General features: G+C 37.3%; 1 protein-coding gene across 1 annotated transcript in view; it reads left to right on the forward strand.

The window, feature by feature from the left end:
- Positions 1-12,375, forward strand: part of LOC124792676 (potassium channel subfamily T member 2) — a 691,963-nt gene that overhangs the window by 595,796 nt on the left and 83,792 nt on the right. Inside the window, exon 18 of the mRNA XM_047257958.1 lies at positions 9,273-9,407. Coding sequence (XP_047113914.1) covers positions 9,273-9,407 — 135 coding nt within the window. The remainder of the gene's footprint in view (positions 1-9,272; positions 9,408-12,375) is intronic.

The raw sequence follows: 12,375 nt of genomic DNA on the forward strand, positions 1-12,375 counted from the left end.
AAAAGCATGAATTTGTTTGCATGCCAAAATTTTTATTGGAATGAGGTTCCCCGCTTGTTGTTGTTGTTGTTGTGGTCTTCAGTCCTGAGACTGGTTTGATGCAGCTCTCCATACAACTCTGTCTTGTGCAAGCTTGTTCATCTCCCAGTACCTACTGCAACCTACATCCTTCTGAATCTGTTTAGCGTATTCATCTCTTGGTCTCCCTCTACGATTTTTACCCTCCACGCTGCCCTCCAATACTAAATTGGTGATCCCTTGATGCCTCAGAATATGTCCTACCAACTGATCCCTTCTTCTTGTCAAGTTGTGCCACAAACTTCTCTTCTCCCGAATCCTATTCAATACCTCCTCATTAGTTATATGATCTACCCATCTAATCTTCAGCATTCTTCTGTAGCACCACATTTCAAAAGCTTCTATTCTCTTCTTGTCCGAACTGGTTATCGTCCATGTTTCACTTTCATACATGGCTATGCTCCATACAAATACTTTCAGAAATGACTTCCTGACACTTAAATCAATACTCGATGTTAACAAATTTCTCTTCTTCAGAAACGCTTTCCTTGCCATTGCCAGTCTACATTTTATATCCTCTCTACTTTGACCATCATCACTTATTTTGCTCCCCAAATAGCAAAACTCCTTTACTACTTTAAGTGTCTCATTTCCTAATCTAATTCCCTCAGCATCACACGACTTAAATTGACTACATTCCATTATCCTCATTTTGCTTTTGTTGATGTTCATCTTATACCCTCCTTTCATGACCCTGTCCATTCAGTTCAACTGCTCTTCCAAGTCCTTTGCTGTCTCTGACAGAATTACAAAGTCATTGGCGAACCTCAAAGTTTTTATTTCTTCTCCATGGATTTTAATACCTACTCCGAATTTTTCTTTTGTTTCCTTCACTGCTTGCTCAATATACAGATTGAATAACATCGGGGATAGGCTACAACCCTGTCTCACTCCATTCCCAACCACTGCTTCCCTTTCATGCCCCTCGACTCTTATAACTGCCATCTGGTTTCTGTACAAATTGTAAATAGCCCTTCGCTCCCTGTATTTGACCCCTGCCACCTTCAGAATTTGAAAGAGAGTACTCCAGTCAACATTGTCAAAAGCTTTCTCTAAGTCTACAAATGCTAGAAACGTAGGTTTGCCTTTCCTGAATCTAGCTTCTAAGATAAGTCGTAGGGTCAGTATTGCCTCACATGTTCCAATATTTCTACAGAATCCAAACTGAACTTCCCCGAGGTCAGCTTCTACCAGTTTTTCCATCCGTCTGTAGAGAATACGCGTTAGTATTTTGCATCCGTGACTTATTAAACTGATTGTTCGGTAATTTTCACATCTGTCAGCACCTGCTTTCTTTGGGATCGGAATTATTATATTCTTCTTGAAGTCTGAGGGCATTTCGCCTGTCTCATACATCTTGCTCACCAGATGGTAGCGTTTTGTTGGGACTGGCTCTCCCAGGGCCGTCAATAGTTCTAATGGAATGTTGTCTACTCCCAGGGCCTTGTTTCGACTCAAGGCTTTCAGTGCTCTGTCAAACTCTTCACACAGTATCGTATCTCCCATTTCATATTCATCTACATCCTCTTCCATTTCCATAATATTGTCCTCAAGTACATTGCCTTTGTATAGGGCCTCTATATACTCCCTCCGCCTTTCTGCTTTCCCTCCTTTGCTTAGAACTGGGTTTCCATCTGAGCTCTTGATATTCATACAAGTGGTTCTCTTTTCTCCAAAGGTCTCTTTAATTTTCCTGTAGGCAGTATCTATCTTACCCCTAGTGAGATAACCCTCTAAATCCTTACATTTGGCCTCTAGCCATCCCTGCTTAGCCATTTTGCACTTCCTGTCAATCTCGTTTTCGAGACGTTTGTATTCGTTTTTGCCTGCTTCATTTACTGCATTTTTATATTTTCTCCTTTCATCAATTAAATTCAGTATTTCTTCTGTTACCCAAGGATTTCTACTAGCCCTCGTCTTTTTACCTACTAGGTCCTCTGCTGCCTTCACTACTTCATCTCTCAAAGCTACCCATTCTTCTTTTACTGTATTTCTTTCCCCCATTCCTGTCAACTGTTCCCTTATGCTCTCCCTGAAACTGTACAACCTCTCGTTCTTTCAGTTTATCCAGGTCCCATCTCCTTAAATTCCTACCTTTTTGCAGTTTCTTCAGTTTTAATCTACAGTTCATAACCAATAGATTGTGATCAGAGTCCACATCTGCCCCTGGAAATGTCTTACAATTTAAAACCTGGTTCCTAAATCTCTGTCTTACCATTATGTAATCTTTCTGAAACCTGTCAGTATCTCCAGTCTTCTTCCATGTATACAACCTTCTTTTATGATTCTTGAACCAAGTGTTAGCTATGATTAAGTTGTGCTCTGTGCAAAATTCTATCAGGTGGCTTCCTCTTTCATTTCTTAGCCCCAATTCATATTCACCTACTACGTTTCCTTCTCTCCCTTTTCCTACTACCGAATTCCATTCACCCATGACTATTAAATTTTCATCTCCCTTCACTATCTGAATAATTTCTTTTATTTCATCATACATTTCTTCAATTTCTTCATCATCTGCAGAGCTAGTTGGCATATAAACTTGTACTACTGTAGTAGGCATGGGCTTCGTGTCTATCTTGGCCACAATAATGCATTCGCTATGCTGTTTGTAGTAGCTTACCCACACTCCTATTTTTTATTCATTATTAAACCGACTCCTGCATTACCCCTATTTGATTTTGTATTTATAACCCTGTATTCACCTGACCAGAAGTCTTGTTCCTCCTGCCACCGAACTTCACTAATTCCCACTATATCTAACTTTAACCTATCCATTTCCCTTTTTAAATTTTCCAAGCTACCTGTCCAATCTGGCGTGAACAGAAATTACTGGAGTGGCATCCTCACAACAGGTACTTTTTACACCCAAAAATCATTGTCCCCACAACTGGTACTTTTCATACCAAAAAATCATGGTTTTTTGAGGTTTTTTCAGGAACCGTCCAATAACAAATGGTGATTTTTAAGCCACCTGAGGTCCACCCTAGATCACACCTAATGCAAAAGATCCAAGAGATTTGCTCAATTTTCCTGGATTGGAGAAAATATTTAATGTTTAAATTTTGACCCTGTGCTGTAGGATATCTACAGTAAGCCAGTTCCTCTGATAGATGTACCACTTGTCTCTGGGCACCAGGCCAAGGGGTATCCAAAATAGTTAGTTGATGCCTTATCTCTGTTATCAGTAGCATCCGAGTTATGGCCCCCTGAAAAACCGATTTTTTGTGTGATCCAGGCTACAAAGACACGAAAAAGCTTCATTCAGTTTAGGGGGGAAAATGCAAAGCTTATTTCCCATGGTGTTTAAACTTACACAGCAGCATACCTGTCAGAGGATAGATGTAATTTATTAAAATACCAAACAATATCCACAGCTGAAATAGTTGAGCTAATAGAATTATTAGATCTTATTGTCTCCAACAGCTATTTCATATTCAGAGACATAATGTATGAAAAGGCTGTAGGACTATCAGTGCAGAGTCCACTCAGTGTAATAATTGCAGAAATTTTCATTAACCATCTTGAAACTAAACTTTTGGACAACAGTGACATCATTGTGAAAATTGCGTGCTGCAGCAGATATGTAGAAAACAGACTCTTACTACATAAGGGCACTGAAGAAGAAATAACAGCTTCGAGAACATAAGAAAGATAACAAAGTAAATTTTTTATACATGACAATAATGAATTCAAACCAGATCCTGAACATCAGTGTACACAGGAAACTAACAATCATAGACAGTGTCACGAATAACACCTCAACACATCCCAGTGCTCACAAACGAGCTGCATTCAGTGTTTTCTTAAGCAGAACACAGATATTCCCACTTAGTGCTGCAGGCTATGAGACAGTAATGGACACAGTGAAATCTGTTGCACCTAATAATGACTATCATGAATGTGAAATACATGCACTTTCACAACACATAATGAGAAACAAAAACAAATGACTAGAAAGGCCACCACTCACAACAACATACAAAAACCTACATAAATAATTATACCACAATTGGTGGCCATTTAAGAGAAAGATATCAGAATCACATTTGCTACCACTAACAACTTGAAAAGAAACTGATACCTGACATCTCCGAGCCTGTGGAGAAACTAAGTAAATCAGGAATTTATAGAGTGGTATGCAGTTATTATACCAATACTACATTGGCCAAACAGGCAGAAATTTTAAAACCAGTTTTAAAGCATATATTGACTGTTTCAGAATAAATAAAGCTAACAATTCAGCTGTAGACAAGCATATAGACCAAACAGGACACAGTGTTGCAGTAGAAAATGATCTTAAAGTACTGCATACTTTAGAGAAGAGCTGTAACGTGGACATCTTGAGTAAATGAAGTACTGTATTCAACCATGGCCAGCAGTGGGAAAACAAGATAGGTTTAAGTAGTTCAGCTGAAGAAGCAAGAGAATATATTAAAAATGTCATTCCACAAAACATTAAAGAACTAGAAGTAGCAGCAACATCCTTCACTGAAATTGATAAAATTATAAAAATTCTTAAAAAACAAAAGCTCATATACTGTTAATGGAATTCCAAACAGAATTCTGAAAAGTCGTACTAACTTAATAAGTAATGTTCTTAATGATACGAAATGCATCACTCTGATGTATGTGATGCATCACTGTCGCAGGGAATCTTTCCAGGCAGGTTAAATTACACAATTATTAAACCTCTTCATAAGAAAGCTGACAAGAAAGACTCAGATAATTATCATCCAGTTTTCTTCTTTATATCTTTTTTCCTAAAATATTCCACAAAGTAATTTACTCAAGGGGAGTCACACATTTAAATAGAAACAATCTACTTAGTGTATCTCAGTTTGGATTCCAAATGGGTTGCATGACTGAGAATGCTATTGGTACATTCACTCAGCAAGCAACATAAGCCTTGAATAATAAAATACCAACTGGTATTTTTTGTGATCTTCCCAAGGCATTTGATGTGTAGATTTGTTAGTTTCTTAGAAAAACTCAAGTTTTATAAAACTGATGGCCTTACATACAACTGGTTTGCGTCGTAATTACTAAACAGAATGCAAAAAGTTGTGCTGAATCATGTTGGAAGGGTAAAAAAAATTTAGTGGCTTGGGGGAGTTCCACATGGTTCAGTTTTCAGTGAATGACCATCCACTTGACATTTTTGTGGATTACACTAGTGTTATAATAAATTCCTTTATAGAAAAAGTGACAGAACAGATGTTATGTTGACGAAGTTTTTCAAAGAACTATGAAGTAGTTCTCAGAAAATGGACTCTCCTTAAATATTGAGGAAACACATTGTATTCAGTTCTGTACAATAAACAGTCATACCAACAATTTTTCAGTCTCTTAAACTGACATATACCTGGGACAGTGGTGTTCAAATCACATGCCCCTCCATATCCGTGTCCAGTGATGCCTGTGGGCTGAGGAAGACATGATAGTCAGTCGGTACCGTTGGGCCTTTATGACCTGTTTTGGCGGAATTTAGTCTTTATACCAACAATTTATGTACAATATGAACAGGGGTCAGTAAATAGGGTAGAATGCACCAGATTTTTGGGTGTATATTGGTGAAAACTTGAACTGGAAGAAGTGTATTACTGAGCTTCTCAGACCATTAAGTTCAGCTACTTTTGCTCTTCATGAACTGGAAGAAGTGTATTACTGAGCTTCTCAGACAATTAAATTCAGCTACTTTTGCTCTTCATGTATTGTGTAGTATTGAAAACAAATGAATCAAACCATTACATATTTTGTATATTTACAATCAGTAACATCTTGGAGTAACTCATAACTTAAAGAGAAAGTACTGATTGCACAAAAACAAGAAGTAAGAATAATATGTGGTTTTCACTTGTGGTTGTTCATAGAATTAGGCATTTGAACAGTACCATCAAAATATGTATATTCACTAATGAAATGTGTCATAAATAATACATCACAATTTGCAAAGAACGGTGATAGCCATATCTACAACATAAAAGGAAAACAATGCTTTTATTACCCATTAATAAAGCTGTCAGTGGCCCAGAAAGAAGTTCATTGTGCAGCAACAAAAATTTTTCATGATTTGCCCAATAACACAAAATGCCTGACAAGCAACAAAGCAAGCCTTAAATCTAACCAAAAATCATTTCTCCTGGACAACTCTACCTAGTTTACCGATTTATTGCTATTTCAAAGCTGATGTGGGGGGGGTTGCCAACTTGTTTTTCATTGTAGTTTCATGAGTAGAATGAGAAGGAAAAGTGACATTGTCATTAATGCCAACACTAAACATGTATATATATCCAGTAAACTGAATCATTCCACATCATTTCAATAAAAGAATCATTGAAATGATCTATGGAACAGGTAACTAACTGGCTAATTAACTAACTAATTAACCAGCATCAGAGATGTGACAGCAAGATGTGCAGAGAACATTACAATTGACTGGTAACACCAGGATTGACTCACCGTTAGTTTAATTTTTTTTTTAATTGTTTTCATTGCCATCATGTTTCTGCTGCACAGTAGAGTTGATTGTGATGTCAGGCAATCACCCAATATTATCTCTTTTTTGTCTATCGTTTTTCAGATACATGTAGGGGAAAAGATGGCTTTCCATCTCCTGGGCACTAAAATTTAACTGAAAATTAGGACTAAATGTGTGGAAAAATTGCAGAGAGACTGAAAGTAAGACAGCACATACTGTCTGTTCTGTCTCTCTGTGATTATAATCATGTTCTCAATTGAATTCTGTATTTGATACAATAAAATACAGTAGAAGTGGAACATACCATGGATTCAGATATAATGCAGTGCAAAGTATGTCTCCCAAAATAAAATATCATTTATAAATGATTTTTGCACTCTCAGTATATTTCATAGTTTCAAATGGATAATTTTCAAGATGGAAATATCACCATGGAATTCACCAAACGACCATTGAAGGAAAGCAGGGTCTTGCAACAGTGAATCTTCTTCACAGTTTCCTGAAAGTCTACCCAAAGTAATGATAGATAAAAATTTAAGTGATCATCAAGAGCATAATTGTGATGAAATGGTGCTTTATTATCTATTGCTTCCAACCAGAAATTTGGATACAAAGATAAAATCAGGAAATAAGATGGGTTTGAAAATGAATCAAGATAGAATAACAATTCTCTTTGCCACAGATAAATCACACAGTCATAAACTGACACCTCTTTGTATAGTATGTATGTTTCAAGCATGTAAACATGTCATTATTTCAGTTCACTTACAGGCATTCAAAGTATGCTTGGATGACGTATGGCTTTTTTACCAACGTGTTTCAAGTTACTTCAATAGTTACTTCAATAGTAAATGCAGTTGGGGAAATGTAAATGTTCTTAAAATCTGTAAACTTTAAGAATGTTGCATATTCAGGAGGCCTGGTGGCAAAGCATCAGTCCGACCACTATTAGGAACTGCTGGAACAAGTGTTCTATAGAAGAAAAAACAAGAGATGACGGCTATAATGACATAAATTTAAACAGCAGTGACATCCAGTCTCCATGTGATGTTCTACATTTGAACTGTTCAGTAGTCATTGACAATGAAGAACCAATTTCGGAAATAATAGATGACAAGGTTGTTATTGATGCTGTTTGAAATGAGATTAGTGAAGCAGTTGAGGATAAGTATGATAAAACTGAAGAAGAAAGTATAGATGATGTTCCCAGTACATGTCAAATATTGGACAACATAAATAAAATGATTATGTGTATGTAGCGACAAAGTGAACCAAGCCAAATTGAAATGTTGCACCTGATGAGCCTAAGCAACACACATTAAGGAAACTGTGTGAAATGCCCCATCATAGAAAGCTAACTGACTTCCATGAAGCAGTAGAGTAATGTGTAATGTAGCTTGCAGGAAGTATTGTAAATTATCATACTGTATTCGATAGTTTACTTTATATGCTGTTTCGAAACTCTTGTAATTGTTTAGTTGACATTCAAGTGAAGTTTGTGTAATTGCTGTACTCTGGTAAGTTTCTGATATGTTGTACTTCTAATGTTCTTTAAATTTAAATACGGTTTCATACAGTATTTGTAATATAGCATTATGTGTTCATCCTAACTTTCTATGCATAATATGTCATTACACAGCTCTCTCTCAATGTACTGTGGGTACGCTATAAAGCAGAAGAAGGCACGTCCCCTGACAATTGCTTTATATAGGGTTTCTACTGTGTATGTGTTTTAAAGTCTATACCATTTATAGACTCAGCCACTGGCAAGTTTCATTTTTTGCCATGTTTGTTATTCTGCTACAGCCACAGCAGGTTGTTACTGAATCTACTATTTGAAATCTAGGACCAGCTCCAAATTTTGTACAAGAGAAACCAAGTGTTTTCTATATACGAGGTGGTTATAATTAAACTTTTGCTACTTGAACCAGTGTAGATGGAAAAATATTTACCATATTGGTACCCAATTTGATAGGAATTATGTTCAGCCTGCACTGCAAGATTTGCGTCATTAGTAGTGTTAGTGTCATGACTTGCTGTTAGGCACCGGTACTGCTACAGGTACAACAATATAGAGTTGGAACACAAGCATCTTGTGCATCACAGTTGCAGACAGTCAACAAGGGTTGTGACAAGGTGAGCAGAGCTTTAATTGTAAGGCTGTTTTATGAAAACAACAGCAATAGTGCTGCTGCTCTTTCCAAGTATTGACACATTACAGGAATAGAGTTTTCTGTACCAGTGTTGAAAAGCATGATTCAGAAGTTCAAATTAAATGGAAATTTGGGAATTGCTTCTGGGAGAGGCTGATGGCCAATCATGTCACAAATTGTTGAAGAAGTTACTGTTGCCATTGTGGAAACTCAGTGTGTGATCTTCAAGCAGCACACAAGCTGTGTCATCCAAGAAGTTTTGTGAACATTTGTGAAATGGTGTCTGTACAAACTTCCAGGCAGTCGTGGATGCAAATGGTCATCACACTGAGCAACTTTTGTATCCTGTAATATAAACATTTTGTGCAGTTAAAATTTGTTTCTTTAAATGGTTTATTCATTATTTTTCGTTCACATGTCCTTACAAATGTTTCCACAAAGTTTCATTGTCCTATAATCACTCATTCTTCATGGTGGCCCTCTGAAGTAGCAAAAGCTTAACTACAACCACCCTGTATATAACAAAATTAATGCATTTTTCTTAGTTAAAACTTTTCTTTCAGCCTTGATGATCTTCTGCGTGCTGGAATTACATTAGCAGAGAATGTTGTTGTTGTAAATAAAGAGATGTCAAATTCAGCAGAAGAAGACACTCTTGCAGACTGCAATACCATTGTAGCAGTCCAAACAATGTTCAAGTTAGTATTAATGTTAAGATTAATATATTTAAAGTAAAAGTGCAGCTCATTTGTATTATATGCTCCCATTGTAATTGCTTTTCATTCATAATGTATACCTATTCTTAATGTATATCTAATAGACACTGCATAGTGTCAGCATTTTTTTTTTATTTTATTTTATTAGAAATGAATATCAGTTCATTTCTTTGTATGAAATATTACTACTTTTACATAGCTTATGTATCACTTGTATGTTCATATTAACATCTCCAAACATAGAGCTTGTTGTTATCATTTTACTTTGTATTTGGTGATAACTGTTTCTATAACTGTCATTTTAAGTTACCTGTTCTGCACATGAACTTCCTTGCATTGACTGTATATTGGAGATATCTTGATAGAGACGCTTTAAGTTGCTTTAGCAATTAGGCTTGCTTTTTTGGAGAAGGCACTCAGAATGTAGCCTGTCATAAGAATAATACATGTTCTCAGTTATTTGTATATTGTTATAAAAGCCAAGTTTAGAAACATTACTAGCAAAAATTTCAGAAAACTTTTCAGTGACATGATTTACAGTCAAATGAATTCAGCAACATGACACTGTAGACTTTGAAAACACACTGTTCATCCTTGGCATCAGTTTGAAAACAAGTATGTGTGTGTGTGTGTGTGTGTGTGTGTGTGTGTGTGTGTGGCCCCTTTTTTTACGTTGGAAAGAGATCGAAGTGTTATTAGATTGATTTCCTGTGATGGAAGAAGTGGGGACCTGTTGTTGCATATTTCCTCTTTAAATATGAGTGATGATTGGCAGTCATTCATAAAGAGTATAAATAGAGAAGTTGGCTATAGGCTTTCACCATCCATGCTGCCAGTTATTAAAGCCCAGCAGGTCACACTGACAGTTAGAGATGCAAGTATTAATGGCAAAAAATTGCTGGTACACACCTGATGTCTTGCATGAGTTAAATGTCACTCAGAAGAATTTTTATACTATTCTCGAATGTCTACCAGTCGTCAAGTGAGGCAATAGGCAACAGCAGACTACACTCTGTTCACAAGACGGAACCATTCCCTCTACCATAGGAAATCAATCAGATCAAAAGTGTTGGTGGTTTTTTCCCATTAGAGGGCTCATGATGAAATGAAAGTGGTTTCTTATCAAACAGTACAGGAATATCCAAAAACAACTTTTTTTCAACTTACTCTGGCCAAGGAAGCCTGCTCATTTATACAATTAATACAGTTTGTTGCTATAAGATCTTCAATAAGTGAAATATACTAACAGGAAGTGATAAATTCCATCAAATTGTAAGTTTTTGCAGACTGTTTTAACAAGGACTTGAATTGAAGAAATCAATTATAGTTCAGTTGCAGGAATAATTAGCAGTTTTGTAGTCACAGAACTCAGTGAGCTAATGTTTGTTACATATTTTCACTCATTTATGTCTTACAGAATAATAATTTGGGGCTACTGATAAAAAGTATTTATAGGATACTAGAAACTAATGGAAATATCTGTGCGGTCTGCACCCTTGCATCTTTCACTCATATGACAAAATTAATTGTAACAGTCTATTCTAGTTTGAGATAACAGTAATACTTACAAAAAATATACAGAAGAAATATGTAGTTCACTATCATCTAATGAATCTAACTTTACCTTATAAGGATAAGTCGTCACATAGCTGAGGCACTGAATTGTTGATATACACTTAACAAGTCTGGAAAAATTACCAAGCTTCCGTGTGATGTCCTCCTCCAGAGCTAATTAGTTCAGAATTAATATACACTCACATTCATACCCACATGCAAATATACATAAAAAGTCATTTTCTAACAGTTGGGTGACCTGTGGGCAGCACGTCTGTAGTGAAAAGCAGTTCCTTGCCTTGTGTGCTAAAGGTTTTACTATGGCCTTCATAGACAGTCCTTACCATCCAAAGCTAGTCCATCAATAGATCTGTTCCGTATCTGCATGTGCCCCAAATCCTCCAACCAGTCCCATGAACCAGCTGCATAGGTGTAGCTCAGTTCTTTGCACCTGTTTCAGCTGCTTATTATCATTAATTTATTTTATTTATTTATTTTATTAATTTCCTAATGGGTTCTTTCTATTTCCTAATGGGTTCTTCTGTGGGAGGTTCTGGATTTGAGGGGATGAGGAAGTGGCTCTAGCTATTTCCTAATAGCCACTATTTCCTAATAGCTATTAGGAAATTGCTAGAGCCACTTCCTCATCCCCTCAAATCCAGTACCTCCCACAGAAGAACCCCAAAAGTGCTCCACTTGTGACAGGATACTTTCTGGGACTGGATCAGACTCTGAATGTGGCTCTTCAACAGGGATACGACTTCCTCAAATCCTGCCCTGAAATGAGATCCATGCTTCATTAAATCCTCCCCACTCCACCAAGAGTGTCTTTCTGCTGTCCACCTAACCTTCGTAACCTCTTGGTTCATCCCTATGAAATCCCCAAACCACCTTCCCTACCCTCTGGCTCCTACCCTTGTAACCACCCCGGGTGTAAGACCTGTCCCATGCACCCTCCCACCACCACCTACTCCAGTCCTGTAATCCGGAAGGTGTACACGATCAAGGGCAGAGCCACGTGTGAAAGCACCCATGTGATTTACCAACTGACATGCCTACACTGTGAAGCCTTCTGTGTGGGAATGACCAGCAACAAACTGTCCATTCACATGAACGGACACAGGCAGACAGTGTTTGTTGGTAATGAGGATCACCCTGTGGCTAAACATGTCTTGGTGCACGGCCAGCACATCTTGGCGCAGTATATACACCGTCCAGTTTATCTGGATACTTCCCACTGACACCAACCTATCAGAACTCCGGAGATGGGAACTTGCCCTTCAATATATTCTCTCTTCCCGTTAGCCACCAGGCCTCAACCTCCGCTAATTTCAAGTTGCCGCCACTTGTACCTCACCTGTCATTCAACAACATCTTTGCCTCTGTACTTCCACCT

This window comes from Schistocerca piceifrons, chromosome 1 (genome assembly GCF_021461385.2).
Source record: "Schistocerca piceifrons isolate TAMUIC-IGC-003096 chromosome 1, iqSchPice1.1, whole genome shotgun sequence".
Taxonomy (NCBI): domain Eukaryota; kingdom Metazoa; phylum Arthropoda; class Insecta; order Orthoptera; family Acrididae; genus Schistocerca; species Schistocerca piceifrons.